Source organism: Stenella coeruleoalba (assembly GCF_951394435.1).
Source record: "Stenella coeruleoalba genome assembly, chromosome: 5".
In the NCBI taxonomy this organism is placed as follows: Eukaryota; Metazoa; Chordata; class Mammalia; order Artiodactyla; family Delphinidae; genus Stenella; species Stenella coeruleoalba.
In genome coordinates this window covers 19,129,854-19,147,676 of record NC_137150.1, presented here as the reverse complement: position 1 = coordinate 19,147,676, position 17,823 = coordinate 19,129,854, and the positions used below count along the sequence as shown (strand labels likewise).

General features: G+C 41.8%; 2 protein-coding genes across 3 annotated transcripts in view; one reads left to right on the top strand and one right to left on the bottom strand.

The window, feature by feature from the left end:
• HLTF (helicase like transcription factor) overlaps positions 1 to 5,428 on the bottom strand; it is a 60,501-nt gene extending 55,073 nt beyond the window's left edge. For both annotated transcript variants that reach the window (XM_079921261.1, XM_079921262.1), the window contains exons 1-2: positions 5,271 to 5,428; positions 3,893 to 4,100 (exon numbers count right to left, since the gene is read on the bottom strand). In XM_079921261.1, coding sequence (XP_079777387.1) covers positions 3,893 to 4,100; positions 5,271 to 5,290 — 228 coding nt within the window. In that variant the 5' untranslated portion in view covers positions 5,291 to 5,428. The remainder of the gene's footprint in view (positions 1 to 3,892; positions 4,101 to 5,270) is intronic.
• Positions 5,429 to 5,457: 29 nt separating this feature from the next.
• Positions 5,458 to 17,823, top strand: part of HPS3 (HPS3 biogenesis of lysosomal organelles complex 2 subunit 1) — a 65,556-nt gene continuing 53,190 nt past the window's right edge. The window contains exon 1 of the mRNA XM_079921266.1: positions 5,458 to 5,573. The gene's annotated coding sequence lies outside the window, so the exon portion shown is untranslated. The remainder of the gene's footprint in view (positions 5,574 to 17,823) is intronic.

Genomic DNA, 17,823 nt, shown 5'->3' with positions numbered 1-17,823 from the left:
CAGATGAACCGGTTTACAGGGCAGAAGTTGAGACACAGATGTAGAGAACAAACGTATGGACACCAAGGTGGGAAAGCCGCAGGGGTGTGGGGATGGTAGTGTGCTGAATTGGGCGATTGGGATTGACAAGTATACACTGATGTGTATAAAACTGATGACTAATAAGAACCTGCTGTATAAAAAAATTTAAAAATTTAAAAAAAAGAAATGATAATCATAAAAAAATCCAAGAAAGATTACTTGAAAAGATGAAACAGATAAATCTCTATCAAGGCTAATGAATAAAAAATAAGAATAGACACAAATACATAACACAAACAATGAAAAGAGGAATACAACCATAAACACAGTTAAAACAGTTTTACATGTATATGACTACTATGCAAACTCCGTGGCAATAAGTTTGAAAATATAAATGGATGCTTTTCTTTAAAAATATGAATTGCCAAAATTGACTCAAGACGTATCTGAATTATGGTGAGTTTGAATGAAGCCAGACTTAAAAAGTACACACTATATGATTCAATGTATATGAAGCTCTAGGGAATTCCCTGGCAGTCCAGTGCTTAGGACTCCGTGCTTCCACCACAGAAGGTACGGGTTCGATCCCTAGTCAGGGAACTAAGGTCTCACATTTCTGCATGCCACGTGGCGCAGCCAAAAGAAAAAGTATATGAAGCTCTAGAATAAGCTAAACTACAGTGATAGAAATCAGTCTGGTGGTTCTTCAGGCAGAGGCAGGGATGAAGGACTGCAACAGAATACAAGAGAACTTCAGAGGTAATGGAAATGATCTATATGTTGATGGGGTGGTGATGATCAGGTATATATCTTTGTTAAAACTCTTAGAATCATACACTTCAAATGCTTGCATTTACAAATATATATATATATAAATCACATCTCAATAAAGCAGAAAAAAGTTGAAAATAAAAAAAGCACGCAAAGATAAATACCTCAATTTTTATTACAAGATTTCTGTCAGTTATGAACTTGAAAACATCAACAAGAAAAAGTACAATAAAGATCTGTATTGACATGAAAAGATATTCCTAATATTTTACTTTAGAAAAGGTGATTACTATAGTAGACATAATATGATCCTCATTTTTTTTTTTTTTTTTTTTTTTTTTTGCGGTACGCAGGCCTCTCACTGCTGTGGCCTCTCCCGCTGCGGAGCACAGGCCCCAGACGCACAGGCTCAGCGGCCATGGCTCATGGGCCCAGCCACTCCGCGGCATGTGGGATCCTCCCGGACCGGGGCTCGAACCCGCGTCCCCTGCATCGGCAGGCGGACTCTCAACCACTGCGCCACCAGGGAAGCCCTGATCCTCATTTTTATTAATACATAATATGATTTAAAGTCACATGTATATTTTCTCAGAGTAAAGCGTGGAGGACATAACAACATAAGTTGTAATTCTGGATTCAGGCAGAGTTGATACTTTTTCTTTTAGCCATTTTAAAATAATAAATGTGTATTACTTATAAAATAAATAATATACATTTTGTAAACTAAAAAAATTAACGATTAGTTTTAATCAGCTCATCACATTTGTATTAGCTTACCAGTGTCACAGAAATTATTCTAAGATCAACAAATAGTGATAGTTCTAAGATCAATAACAAGCATGATCTAATATTTCACAATGGTTTAAAATAATTTAAAAACCATGTTACATTTTGAAAATATTTCACAAATCCAAAATAGGAAAGTTCCGAAATGAATATGAGAGCTAGAGAACAGATGGATATATGAACTGAGAACTGACAGATTTCAGGAAAAAATTAGAAAAGAAAAACTATTTCAGAATTAAAGAATAAAGTAGAAAGAACACAAAAGTGAACAGATCTTGTAAAAAACATGGTAAGGGAAATAAATGATGAAAAACAGAAAAGTAAAAAAATATGATAAAAAGGATTTCAGAGGAACAGGCATTTACATATGGCATACGTATACGCAGAGGAGATGTAATACCGAGAGAACAGAATGGAGTCCTTTGAAGAAAAACAAGCTCTGAAACAAAACAAACATTTAAAACCATAATTAGGGCTTCCCTGGTGGCGCAGTGGTTGAGAGTCCACCTGCCAATGCAGGGGACACGGGTTCGTGCCCCGGTCCGGGAAGATCCCACATGCGGCGGAGCGGCTGGGCCCGTGAGCCATGGCCACTGAGCCTGCGCGTCCGGAGCCTGTGCTCCGCAACAGGAGAGGCCACAACAGTGAGAGGCCTGCATACCGCAAAAAACAAACAAACAAACAAACAAACAAAAAACCATAATTAAAGTTTTCTGAAATAGAAGAAAATGAAGTTACAGAACAGTCAACACTAAGACACTGCCTAATGAAACTTTTGGACTTTCAAGATAAAGAAAAATATCCTTTAGTTATCCAAGCAAAATAATTCCAATTGATCTACATGGGAGAGAAATCATATTGGCATCAGAATTTTAACCAGCAACATGTTATACAACATCAAGATACTATGGAGAGAAAATATGGGTCAAGGATTTTATATTCAACCAAATTGTCCTTGAAGCATATAAGTACCACAAGTACAAACAACAAAACTCAGGAAATATTGTTCCTTCCTAAGGAATCTCCTAGACAACACACTTCAGACAACCATAAAATGACCTGAGAAGCTCTAATATTACAAAGAAAATATGAGAGAATAAAACACTAGACAATTCTTTCCCAAGGAATCTCCCACAAAATATACTTCAGACAACCAAAAAATGATCTGAGAAGCTTCGCCATAAGAAAAATATGGGGGAATGGAAGAACTGGTAAATCCAACTTTCCATAGAACAATATATGCAGTTTCTGCAATAAATCAATGACATGAAACAAAGAGCAGGGAGGTGACTTACATAACAACCAAAGGTACTATTATTAACTTGTTTTGATCCTGATTCAAACAAATTAACAATAAAAAGGCATTTTTAAACAATTAAGAAAACTGATTATGTATTATAGGATGTAATAGAAAATTATTATTAATTTTGTTAAGTACAACGATGTAAGAAAATGCCTGAATTTTTTAGAGATACACACTTAAATGTTGTAAAGTGATACAGCTGGAATATATAATACCCAAGAAAAAGAGAAAAAGTGATGAAGCTAATCTGCAAAAAACTTGTTAACTACTGAATCTGAATCATGGGTATATGGAAGTTTACTGTATTATTCTTCTTTTATGCATGTCTGAAATTTTTCATAATTAAAAAAATAAAGCTAGAGATGTATCATCCAGATAACACAGAGGCATACTAGACAACCATGACAAAGACAACTGCTTTCCCTATCTTTGTCTCTGTTCTCTTCTCTCTCTCTCTCTCTCTCTCTCTCTCTCTCTCTCTCACACACACACACACACACACACACACACACACACACACAATGCAGAAAATAGATACACAAAAAGATAAAGGAAGAAAAAAAAGTACCTAAAAATAGACAATTCCCTTATCTGGTATGAACTGATCTTCCTAAATTAAAAATATTAAAGTGTAGAAATGTGCTAAGGGACAGGAGAGGAGAAAGCAATGGACTGACTTGGAAGTCATTTTGCAAATGTACCACATAGTATCTGTGCTTTTTGAGCAAATCATTTAACCTTCCTGAGCTTCACTTCTATAAGGGGATAATAGATGTCCTATCTACCTCAGAGACACTGTAATGATCAAATGAGACCATACAGGAAACAATACTTTGTATATTATAACCATGATATAAAGTATATTAATAATTAGGTATTTGTTATCTCTCGCCCAGATATATTTCAATTACTTAAAGTAAATATTTACTGCATATATCACCTTCTAATCCTTATTTTCTACGTAAATAACATATCATATCACTTTAACTTAATATCTAATGTTATACTCACTACTCCTGTGTAATAGCGTAGTCCAACTACATGACCTCTCAAAGTTCCAAATAAAACTGAATCTAGCTCTTCATCGCTCGTTAGGAAATCATCTGGAGGAATAATATCTTGGAATTCAAAACGAGGAAAGAAAGTTGGATATGAGAGGCGTGGAAAATTTCCATGGACTCCGTACTGGACAGTCTGCAAGTACTTCCAAACAGGATCTCTATTAAAAAAACAAAAAAAAACCACACACACAGAAAAACAATACAATATTTAACCAAATATTTCTCAAAGACCATACCATATTTAAAGGCCAATTGTTTTCTCACATTTTACTTCAACAGATTAAATCTTATGTGGGAAGTGCTGTATAAAGATTAATCGCGTTCCTCTGGTTAAAGCAAGAATTGGAGTGGCGGACGTTTCTAGAAACCCTACCTGTTCAATAATGTGTCTTCTACCCTGAGGTATTCAAAGTGAAAACCCCAATAAGGGTTCACAAATCTCTTTCCTAGTCTGCACCACCTACTTAACCTGAAATATATGTGATGTCTGTAACTAATTATACACCAAAATTTCAATACATTTTGAGCTAGAAGAGACTTGAAAACACTGAACTTTTTTACACGAAGCCATTTACAGCTTTACAAATAATACATCCAGCAACCACTACTTTAATTCCCTTCGACTAGAACCCTTATTTTATTCAGGTATCCTAACGGTGCCATCATGGGAAGCTGACCTCAAGCCCCCGACTCCCGTTGGTTTAAGGGTAACCTCAACCCCCCGATGGAGAATTGTTTCCGGAACGGGTATGTAAACCAATTTGGACAAAAAGTAAGAGGAAGTCGGCCGGGAGACTTCCAGGAAGCTTCTACTTTGCTAAGAACGGAGAGAAGCTATTTCCCCTGCGTTCTACTTGCACGTCATGCGTCCTGCTTCTGGCTCCTCTGCAGATATGTATTTGCACGTCTGTGCATACACATCAATTGTGAGGTGCTTGGGGACAGGGGCTGTCTTACCCGGCCCTTTCGGCCGAGCACAATGCCCGGCGCACAGTGGGTATCTCATGGGTGTTTTGTGGAATAAAGCACAGGGCGAGAAGAGACCCCGGCTAAGGAGGGGAGCTTAGAGCCCCAGGCCCCGTACAGCCTTTGACAGAGATTTCCCCAAGGCCCTGGCAAGAGACTCGCCTGAGAAGCCTCCCCTCGCCCGCGGAGACTCTGCATTTATTTCTCCCGCGGCTATAGGAGCCGCCAGCGGGACGAACGCCAGCTGCGCAGCTCGCAAGGGGAACGCGAAGGAAACGCGGGGAAGGTCAGGTTCATCTGGGGACGCGGCCACGCCGTTACCCTCGGCGCCCCACCCCCTCCGCCCCCTTCACCCCCTTCACCTCTTGAACATCCAGGACATGGCGCTGAGTGGATGACGAGAGGTACTTAGGCGCCCGGTTTCGTTCTCGAGCCGCCTGGATAAGCCTCCTTCCAGGCCCCGGGCCCGAAAAGCCTGGCACAGGTTCCGAGGGCCGAAGCAAGAGCGCGCTTCGGCAAGGTAAGACGCAGCGAGCCGAGCCAGACGTCGACGCCGTCTCCTTCCAGCAGCAATGTGAGAAGCCAGCGACGCTTTGTGACTGGCACCCGGAACGTCCAATCCCGAGGAGGAGCCTACGGAGACCAACCAAGCAGAGCACAGAAGGGTGAGCAACTCCGCCCCGCGCAGCGATTCAAAGACGGGAGGAGGGGGTCCCGGCTGCAGGGGCGGTTCCATCCGGGTTCTTCCCCACCCCCAAGGCAGGGGCGAGGGAAAGCCACGCGGTTCGAGGAGCCCGCCTGCAGTGCACGGGGTGTACACGTTTCTGTTTGATTCCCCGACTCAGTGAAAGGGCGACGCCTCTCCTTTCCGCTGTTTCCCCCAGGCCCTAAGCCTCGGCCCCATTCTTCAGGTCCTACCACCATCCTGCCTCTAATTTTCCCTTTATCTTATGGGACATGTAGTAGTGTCTTCCACTGCGTAAGCTCCTTTCCTTCGTTTATCTGCGGTGAATCCGGGTAGTTGCCCTCAAAATATGCATTTTAAGCCCCACGAGCGAATCAATGAGCCACACCGGGTACAGAGAGCTTAATCGCAATTTAGATTTATGGCGTTCCCCCTCCATCTCTCCATCTCTCCCTCTCCCCCTCTCCCACCACCCCCACCTTTTTGGGGGGGGGGGAATTTTCATTTCTACTAGAGGAAAGCCATAAAATGTGATGAGAGCACAAGAACCTTGTTGGTGGCAGCTGGAAGTGGCCCAGCCTCCCCTGAGGGCATGTGGCTGTCCCTGCAGGGTGGGAAGAAGCTGGTTTTCCTCGGGGAACTGTAGGAGTCGCTCCCGAGTATTCCGTGGACGGGTTCTGAGAATCTGAGGAGACAGGAGAATTCAGCTTTGAGTGGGTGGGCCAGTTCGTCCCGCTGCCAGCCAAGGTGTTGGCAGGGCTGGTCTCTACGCCTTGGGAGCCTTGTGTAATACCTGGTGCAGCAACAGCACCGAGGTAAGAAGCTGGTGGTGGCCCTGACCTGTGCTTAGGGCTAGGTGTTAACTGTCAAGAGATGTGCAGGATTAAAGAGGAAATGTATTTGAGAAAGTGATTAGTATTGACCCTTGCCCTTCAAAGAGTGGTCCATTTCACACTTCCGTCAGCAGAGTAAGAGATGGTCAATGAAAGAGTTTTTCAGGAGGCATTTGTTCACTATCTTAAACTATTCGATCTGTAAATATGAAGCTGCAGTAGAATGAGAAATAAAACTTTCAGCAACTTATTACTTCATCTCACTAAACAGAAGGAAAATGAAGGGAGTGGCATTTCAAGTTATTTTAGTTATTTTTAAAATTAATTATTTATTTTTGGCTGCGTTGGGTCTTTGATGGTGCGTGCAGGCTCTCTCTAGCTGCAGTGAGCAGGGTCTACTCTTCGTTGCGGTTTGCAGGCTTCTCATTGCGGTGGCTTCTCTTGTTGCGGAGCACGGGCTCTAGGCGCGCGGGCTTCAGTAGTTGTGGTTCGCGGGCTCTAGAGCACAGGCTCAGTAGTTGGGGCGCATGGGCTTAGTTGCTCCGCGGCGTGTGGGATCTTCCCAGACCAGGGCTCGAACCCGTGTTCCCTGCATTGGCAGGTGGATTCTTAACCACTGCACTACCAGGGAAGCCCTATTTTAGTTATTTTCCTTTCTTTTGTAAGTATTATGAGGCAAATGGCAGTATAGTTCAATTTTGAATGTGCCAGATCTAAATAATTTCTTGAAAAATATGCCAGAAAATGCCCAAATTGAAAATGTTTTGTGTGTAAAGTTAATAAAGAAGTTATGCTCGTCAGACTGAAAGATAAATTTCAAATCTGGCAATACCTATCAGGTAAACCTGACCCTTTCAAGACTTGAAACCTATGAATAATGACTATCCCATGGTTAAAGAATGTGGATTGAATGAAGTAAAAATTTGTTATTTAAAGTCAACATTTTTGTCCATATTGTCACTATTTTACATCTCAGATCTAGTAGCTGAACTTAAACTTGAATACTTTCATTTAATTGTTCTTTATTATTTTTAGTTTTAAAAAAGAAGTGCCATTTGTACTAGTTTGATTAAAATGTCACAACACTTACGAATTCAGACGGGAAAATGTTTTCTGAAAAATAAACATTTGTAACTGGAAAAAAGAGAATGGGAACTGTACAGTGGCTTGTGTGTTGGACTGATGTGTAAGGAGGAGAGTGTCACAAAGAGGATAGTGAGGAAGATAAGGGCCAGATTACATAGAAATTTATGGTCTGTGGTAGAGTTTGTATTTTATGTTCAATGCAATAGAAATCCATTAAATGTTTTAAGCAGAATGACAATCTAGATTAGGCTTTAAAAAATTCACTCTGTCAGCTCTGTGAGAATGGATTATAGGGAACAAGAACAGAAATGGAGAAACTGGTTAGTTGATAATTAGAAAACGATTGTGTCCAGGTAAGAGATGATGATAGCTTGGAACGGGGTGGTGATGAAGCTAAGACGACCAAAAGCGTTTACTGATGGATTTGGATATGGGAGCTGAGGGAGGGGAAGGAATAAAAAATTCCTCCAGCCAGCCACCCAACTACTAGTCGTAAGCATGCTTTCTCATCCTCTACCCCCCTTTATGCAAATTAAACATGTCATTCCCCTGTTTGATGCTGTGAGCATGCAATCAAAAGAATGGCATGGGGACTTCCCTGGCGGTCCAGTGGTTAAGACTCCATGCTTCCACCGCAGGGGGCACATGTTCTATCCCTGGTCGGGGAACTAAGATCCCACATGCCTCACGGCATGGCCAAAAAAATAAAAGATAATAAAATTAAATTAAAAAATTTAAAAAACACAAAAGAATGGCATGTATGGCTTTTTATATTGTCTCCTACTTCCCACTCCTGTCACTTCCCAACCCACCCTGCCTATAATGGCCTTCACATACATAACCATAAGGCCATTCTCACATCCAACAAAATTAATCATCAATCCTTGATGTCTTCTAATAATGAGTTCATAGTCCAATTTTCACAATTGTCTCAAAAAATGTTCTTTAATAGTTTGTTAACTAAACTAGAATTTTGAAGCCCTTGGCAAAGAAAATAACTTAAGAGTCTGACTTTCCAAAATTCTGGCTTCAATACAAAAACTTCCAAGTTTATGTCATAACTAATAGATTCTGGAAGAATATATGATGTTGTAAGAACCTGCTATTTTTTCAATTCATTCACCCAAAAGGAGATAGAGACAAAGTTCAATGGAAGAGGATTTTTGGGAATGACGTAGGAGAGTTCAGAGAAAATCTCTAAGTGAATCTTAGGGAAAGGGCCTGGAATGCCTGGGCCAATTGCCACAGAACGAGGGATGGTAGCTTAGCAAAGTTCCTAGAGATCCTACGAGAAAAGGAAACTGTGATTCATTTTCCAGAGAGTAGCCTCAAGATTCTGCAGATCTTTTTTTTTTTTTTTAACATCTTTATTGGAGTATAATTGCTTTTCAGTGGTGTGTTAGCTTCTGCTTTATAACAAAGTGAATCAGTTATATATATATACATATGTTCCCATATCTCTTCCCTCTTGCGTCTCCCTGCCTCCCACCCTCCCTATCCCACCCCTCTAGGTGGTCACAAACCACCGAGCTGATCTCCCTGTGCTATGCAGCTGCTTCCCACTAGCTATCTATTTTACATTTGGTAGTGCATACATGTCCATGCCACTCTCTCACTTTGTCCCAGCTTACCCTTCCCTCTCCCCATATCCTCAAGTCCATGCTCTAGTAGGTCTGTGTCTTTATTCCTGTCTTACCCCTAGGTACTTCATGACTTTTTTTTTTTCTTAGATTCCATATATATGTGTTAGCATACGGTATTTGTTACAAATAGAACTACCATACAACCCAGCAATCCCACTACTGGGCATATACCCTGAGGAAACCATAATTCAAAAAGAGTCATGTAGCACAGTGTTCATTGCAGCTCTATCTACAATAGCCAGGACATGGAAGCAACCTAAGTGTCCATCAACAGATGAATGGATAAAGAAGATGTGGGCACATGTATACAATGGAATATTACTCAGCCATAAAAAGAAACGAAATTGAGTTATTTGTAGTGAGGTGGATGGACCTAGAGTCTGTCATGCAGAGTGAAGTAAGTCAGAAAGAGAAGATTCTGCAGATCTTAGAGAAAGCCTCAGAGATCAGAAGTGTGCCAGGGCAGGAAAGGAATAAAGGCTAATGAGGTGGTTCTGTCAAGGGGCCCAAAGGCCGTCCTGCAAATCCTACTGGAGTCTCTGGTGGGTCTCCAGGATCACAATTCTAGCAAGCAGAAGCAGAAGGCTGGTGCCTAAAGATGAGGTGGGATGAGTTATACCAGCAGTGGGTGGCCACAGAAGATGAATGAAGTCCAAACACAAGCCCCCTAGAGGGTTAGAGAAAGGAGACTGAATTCGAAACCTGAACTTAATTGACTTTAAGTCTTAACTACCTGGAAGTGACTAAATTAAGTTACCTCCCTTTAGGCAAACTGAAGGTTTAAGACAAATTAAGTTCAATAAAAAATTATGACGTTTTGTCCTTGCAAAGTCAGTAATTGAAATTAATACATGCTATACATCCATATACACACACACATCTCAATGAATTTACATCTAGATATTTATAGCAGATATCTCTAGCTGGTTGATAAGGGGATTTACATTTTCTTCTTTTTGCTTATATGAATGTAAAATATTCTCTGTATTTAACATGTATTGTTTTTTTGCTGTAAGAAAATAATAAAAGATACAAACTGAATGTCATAAAGAAATTATAGTTTTTCAACTTTCTGTTTTAATTCATTTTAGACTTGTAGAAAGGTTGCAAAATTAGTACAAAAAGTTACCTCGTATCTCTTACCCCATCAATTTTAACATACATCATCACAGTACAATGATCAAAATCAGGAAATTAACATTGGTACAATAATATTTCTGAACCATTTTTGTAAATAAGACAAGTCAGAGGAAATGATAGAAAATAAAATCTTTTGTGACTTCGTTATTTACAACTGAATTTTCTTACACTTAAGCAGGACTGCTACAGATTTGGGGGCAGATTCATGGGTAGAACAACAGCTGATGGGGTAGAGGAAGTAATGTAAAATGAATGCCAAGTAAATTATTAATGAAGTAATGTAATGAATATCTAGTGCCTGCCTTGAAGTAAGCATTCAATAAATGCTCTTATTATTATTACTATTATTGTTGTAATAGAGTTATTATCTAATGAGTCTTCCAGCACTTAACAAGGAATATAGTTGATTGTGGCTTGTTTCCTGGCGCTCATCAGCAAGTTGTTCCTAAGTCCCAGAATAACACTGTTTCCAGAAGCCAATCGTTTTCCCAGGTGCAAGTCCTTGAAACAGACTGAAATGTTTCATCAAGAACCAGAAGACACTCTGATTCCCAACTCCCACCCTGAGAAATCTGTGGTGTTCCAGATAACAGAGGCCTTTCCCAGGAGATAATTGTTTCCTCCTCCTTTAGGGCCTTGGCTCACTTTGTGCTCCTACCTGGCTGAAGACCAGAGTTGCCGAAGAATTAGGCCTGCCTGGGATCTGTCCGCTCCTTTGCCTCGTGCCCAGGATCTTTGTCTCAGCTTCAGGAAAGCACCACTCTGGTCTGTTAAAAAGAAAAACGTAGTCCAAAAATGGTGTCACTCATGCTAAAAAGCCCATGCTACCAAACCTAGTTTTAATACCTGATCTAATTGCAGTTTCAACCTCTCCTAGAAATGTCATCTTAATCCACCCATCTGGAATTTTCTGGTCAAGCACCAGTAAAGTAATCTGTTACTTGGGCCTTCTCAATCCCCCAGAGGAAGAAGAGGCAATCTGCATGATAAAACCCTTGCTGTTCCCTACCCTACCCACCCTACCCCACCCCAAAAAAGAAGATGTCCTGGCCTAAAAATAATCTTTTCTTTTGCTACTGGCTCCCTTGGCACCTCACCCTTCTTCCACCCCGCACATTAAACACCATGCAAACAAAAAAATAAAAGTCCACATCAGACTAAAAATCTTACTGTAATACAACTGCATAACTAGGATGTTGTTATCCTAGTAGGATTACATAATATATAAATAGCTACCTATTTACGAATATCCCCATTCAAAGAGGAAGGGAAGCATTACACATATTACTGTTTTAGATTTCTATCCTTGAGGTGGTTGGAAGTCCCAAAACAAACACAACAAAATTACACATTTTTCTTCATCATCGCTGAGGATTACTTATCCCAAAAGGCCTATAATCTAAATCCTCATTTCCTGATTCCCAGACTAGCGTAATGTTTTCCCCCAGATTATACAATTTAATCTAATAATTGAAAATATACACAAAGAGATTAAAAGCACACGAAAATTAAGTTTTTAAAAAATGCCAAAAAAAAAAAAAGGAATTAATAAGTGGCATCACACTACAGACTAAACTTAAAGACACATAATTGTTTTTCTTAAACTACAGGTATTTGAGAAAGTACTTGTGAAATTAACAGTTTATAAAAATAAGGTAAAAATTTCAGGTGGGAGTAGAGACCGTTCTTAGGCTGAATCATACATGAGGTAAATTTTCAAGCCGTTTCACTTTGCTTTTTTCCTCATGCTGGCTTCAAAGTTATCCCTGGGGCACAAAATTATTCTCAGTTAAGAACCACTGCCACCTACACATGACTTTAAATTCTGTCTGTATGCTGATCACTCCCAAATGTGTATCTCTAACCCCAGCTTCTTCTATGAGCTCCAGACTCATACGTAACAGACATCTTAAATTTACAAAGCTGGACTTACAAACAGGACTCTATTTTTTTTTTTTTCGCCGGAACAGGCGGCTTGTGGGATCTTAGTGCCCCAACCAGGGACTGAACCCAGGCCTTCAACAGTGAGAGCACAGAGTCCTAACCACTAGTCCGCCAGGGAATTCCCTGAAACAGGACTGTTAATTCCACCTCTCCCCTTCCTCAACCCACTAATTCTTCTGGTTCCCCCCATTTCGGTAAACAGCATGTAAAAACACTTGTAGTCATCCTTGTATCTTCTCTTGCTCTCACAGCACACATTTTATCCCTCCTATTAGATCTATCTCCAAAATATAACACAAATGTACCTAATTCTCTATTATCACCCTGTCCAAACCACTGTTTTCTCACCTGAACTGCAATATTGCGATGGTCTGAATGAACTCCTTCCTACCTTCTGTTTTCCTCATCTAACCCTACTCCTAGTTCCATTCTTCATTCAGCAGCCAGAGAGATCTTTTTATAATGTCAGTGATATCATATCCCCCTGCTAAAAATGGTCCGATAAATTATCTTTGCCTTAAAATGAAATCCAAATTCTTCCACAGTACATTAGTATCTAGCCCTGCCTCTCTCTTTTTTATCTCATTTCATTCCACATTTCCCTGGGCTCCCGATGTTCTAGGAATACCGGCCCTCTTTCTATTTTTATGGCATAGGTACCTCCAAGCTTGTTCAGGCCTCCAAGATTGTTCCGGCCTCCAGGCTTCTGAAATTCCTATTCCCTTTGTGTGGACCCCCAGACCTTTCCATGCTGGGCTCTTCCTCACGTTTCAGGTCTCAGCTCAAAAGCCACCTCAGAAAGGCCTTCCTTGACTAAATGAGTACTTGGCTAAAATACTCATTGCTCACTTACCCTCTCTCCCAGGGGTTAGCAAACTTGTTCCGTAAAAGGCTAGCGAATAAATATGTTCAGCTTTGTCTACACAACTCTGCTGCAGTAACAGAAAAGCAACCATGGACAGTACTTAAATGAATGGGAGTGGCTGTGTCCCAATAAAACTTTATTTACAAAACAGACAGCAGGCCATAGTTTGCTTGCCCTTACTCTATCACATTATCCTGCTATATCATCTTCATAGAACTTACAACTAACTGGAATTACCCTGTTCGTTTTCTTGATTACTTCCTGTCTCCTTTCCCTAGATAAGCTCCACCAAAAAAAGGACCTTATGTTGTTCACAGTTTATATCCTGCAGTACCTAGAAGATAGTCTAGGTGCTCAGTAATTTTGTTGATTGAATCCATGAAGTAAATTAACTTTCCCTGCACTTGATATAATTAATGAAATCACTTAAAAACCAGATTCGATGCTACATAAAAGATGCTTCCTCTTATAGATGCTTACATTAATACAATTGAAAGAAGATAATTGGTAACCCCCGAAAACTTCTCAGAAACTTATCGAAAACTTTTTCTTAGATATCTCAGACAATTTATCCAAATCACTCCTGCTTCCAATCAGATCTTTTTCTCTACATTTATACAAAATACACCTATATTTTTACTTTTAAAGAAAATAGTCATACAAATCTGACAACCTTGACAAAAGTTGTATGTCTAGAGGACAGCAAGGGAGGTCTCCTTCACCAGAGAACCTGCGATAACTCAATTAGTCTCCCAATTCATATTCTTCTTTCCTTGTCCTCCTTCTGCCATTCCTTAGGCTTTGGCACTTAGAATTTGTACATTTCTTGCATAGACCAACCACAGTCAGCTTTCTGCTCATTCTGTAGTTTTTATGGAGGTGCTACTGATGCTTTTAAATTTCTTGGGGGCATTTTTAGTCCTCCTCAAAGTGTTCCTCAAAGCGGTCCATGTAACATGGAAATTTTGAATAGAAGATCCCTGCGTAATTAGCGGTTAGTGTTCAGACTTAAAAGTTTCACATTATCTTTTGGGTAGAAGAAGTTGTGAGGTAGTTTTTGGAATTTAGATCTAAAATTCACTCCACTTGTCTTCCAAATGAAAATCTATACAACTCTTAAAATAGGCATTGAATGTTACTGTATTTTTATCTCCTGAAGCTGGAGGTAGTAAAACCTGAGAATACATGCTATAAGCAATAAGGGCTACACTTAGCCTATTCAAAAAATATTAAGTCAGAGGCATAATGGATGGTTAAAGTATGATTCTTCTAGGATTTGACAAAATTAGAGAGGTCTCTTCTCTCCAGGCGAGAACATATCTTAATTTCCCCCTCAGGCCCCTCTATTTTATTGCATTAGCTAAGACAGCACTAAATACTGTTTGTATTCAATTTTTCATTTAGTAATTTGAAAAATATTTCTTGGTCACCTCCTATGTGACAGAGCCTTCTACTAGACACTGGAGGTGTTAAGCAGCTGACAATCTAGTTTATGTGTGGAGGTCATTATACTGTCACACTGATTCAATTCCCATCTGCTTGTCACAGGAAAATAGACTGGGCTGCCCTATTGATCAGTCATTGGGAAGAACAGTTTAGAAGAATAAACGTCCTGGGGCCATAAGGGCCTCCCAAGTGTTAGCTATATGGGAGGTTCTGCTGAATGACAACCCCCTCTCCCTCCATTGCCCAATGCAGCCTCTATCTGTCCTTTCCCTGACACCGCCGATACTTGTAAGGAAGCAGCTTGGACCCCTGGGTAGGTCTGAGAAACAAACAGTAACAAAGACCGCCTCTATTTGGGAAGATTTCTCCAGGTGTGGAAATCTCTCAGGAACTTAAAAACCTCATACAATCCCCAGGGAAAAACCATCCCTCTACCACCATCTCCTCCAAGCCAATAGGCTAAGATTTGCCCTGCTATAGCCCCCCTTCGGTTACCTCACATCTGAGAACCAGTCCAGAGGGAGATGGAGACTTAGGGCTTCTTCTGAAATGGAAGTCCCCTACTCTCTGCTCAACTTGAGGTGTCCCTGTACTCTTCTCTACTTCTCATGGGAATAAAACCATTAGCCTAGTTTTCACTTCTCTGTCCCTGTGGGTAAACTAGGTCCCTTCTATCTTCCTCCTGCCAAGGACCTGTGTTACAAGCCCTGTGGAGCCTCTGCTCAGCTTGGCCAACAAGAATCTGCCTAACAGGGAAGGCCCTTACCTGCCCTGGCTCAGCCTGGCACTGTCTGTGGCCCCAGCCTGCCTCTGGGAGAGCATGAGAAGAAAACAACTTTTTGGTTTCCCTGTCATTTCCCAGTTTGTCCCCCACCTCCACCCCAAATATGTATGCTGACAGTTCTGTGGTTAGAAGGAAGCTGTTAACTTCTTCACCATAACCTCCATCTGGTTAAATCAACACAAATAAATCCTGATCTCCCGCATCCCCACCTCACCACCATACTTGCATTTCCAAATCTTGTAAGATGTGTTATCTCAACCCTTCTTTCCACTTCTCCTTAAGCTGTCATACTGGGTTCCTCTCTTCTAAGGAGGCATTTCTTATCTCCAGGTGCCATCATCCATGGACAGGCACACTAGAAATCCTTTAGTATTTAAAAGTCATGTTTAAAGTGTCACATCCTCCTTACAAAGTCACTCCCTAAGCAGTTGCCTTTTGGAAGCTAAACCAAGAGAGGTTAAATGACTTGTTCAAGACACACGGTGAGGGACTTCCCTGGTGGTCCAGTGGTTAAGAATCCACCTTCCAATGCAGGGAACGTGGGTTCAATCCCTGTTTGGGGAACTAAGATCCCACATGCCTCAGGGCAACTAAGCCTGTGAGTTGCAGCTACTGAGTCTGTGTTCTCTGGAGCCTGTGTGCCGCAACTACTGAGCCTGCGTGCCGCAACTACTGAGCCTACGTGCTCTGGAGCCTTCACCACAACTAGAGAGAAGCCCGTGTGCTGCAGCAAAAGATCCCACGGGCCGCAACAAAGATCCTGAGTGCCGCAACTGAGACCCGATGCAGCCAAATAGATTTTTTAAAAAAAGAGAGAGAGAGAAGCACATGAGGCTGAAGCCAAGTTTCTAAAAAAAACAGAAAAAACGAAAAACAGCACATGGTGAAAAGGAACAGACCCTGCTGTGTGTGAGGGGAGGGGTGAGGAGCTTAGATCCCAGAAAGGGACATAAGTTTGATTTTTTGTGTCCTCCCTGTTTAACACAACGTGCATTTGTGTAAATGTTATGTCTGTTTATCAGGAAGATTGTGAGTCCACAGGCACATGTTGTACACATGGCTAGGAATCTCCTTTAAGTTTACATTTACAATGAGATTACTTATAAATAAGGACATCTTTGTATAAGAATGTTCAGGTACACGTGTGTGAATTTCCCTATCATGAAACTGGCACCTTGATACCCCACGACGGCCCAAAGGAATCCATCATCCCCCATACATCAATAACCATTCTTTTTCTAGCCCATCTCCTACATATATCTCATTGCCATAATATCATCTATCTATCTCCACTGTTCCTACTCTACCCCAGACCATTATCATTTCTTCCCACGAATTCCTGACTCAACTTCAACCCCTCCAATTGGCTTCACAGTGGTGCCCAGTTTTTCTAATATCCGATTCAGAGCAGGTAAGGTCTCTGCCTACAGCTCTAATGTCTCCACACTGTCCTGGGGATAATAGTCACGTTGCTCAATTCCGCTTTAGGTGGTCCTTCTCCCCCGCCCCCCTCCCCTTACCTTCATCTCTCTCCCTACAAAATGGTGACGTTGTGTTGATCACTTCCGCTCTGTTCTTTGGCCCTGTGGGCGATTCCTCCACCAGGGACCTTGGCCTAACGGAGCAGGAATCTATAGGGCTTTCCCGGGACAGGCCTTCCCCCGTATCCTCTGCTGTGGCTCCTCTCTGAAAGGCCTAGATAATAGCATTTGATGCACATTTCCTGAGTGGTTTTGCAGATGTGAAACCCCACCACCGCCACCGAATGGAACAACTACCGGATGACCAACAGCACAGATCCCCAGGCCCCCTGGAGCCTAAGGACTGATAATGTTAACCCCTGTGACACCACCCTGCTGCCTCACCATCAGCCAATCAGAGAACTGTGCACAAGCTGATCACGTGCCCTGCCACCACCCACCCCTCTCCAGGCCTTTAAAACGCTTTGCCGAAATCCTTTGGGGAGGCTTTTCAGGGCCTGAGCCACCTCTTCTCCTTGCCTGGCCTTGCAATAAACCTTTCTCTGCTCCACACTACGACGTTTCAATTTGTTTGGCCTCACTGTGCGTGGGGCACACGAACTTGTGTTAACATGGCCACATGCCTTGCCAAGTTCTTGCCTATCGGGCCTTCAGGTTTCAGGGAGAACCTCAAACGCTCAAGGAAACCTTCCCCACCCACATGCTTCTGCCCAACGCAGCAATTAAAACGCGTGCTCTTTGACTTACATGGTTTCGTCAGTTTGCCTGTTAGCTCTTTCCAGATTGCGAGCTTTGGAAGGCCTAAATCCTATCCTGTAGGAAAGTCAGATACAGCCACCATTAAGAGGCAGAGGGAGGAGCAAAAGCTGCGCATGCCCACCGGCTTGCCTTCAGGCTGCACCAATCCAAGCCTCAGGGGATGACCTCACTGCCTACCGCCCGCGAGATCAAGCGCCAGGCTCCAAAGTGCAGTGACTCGCAGGAGTTGGGCAGGCTATCCAGAGCCCG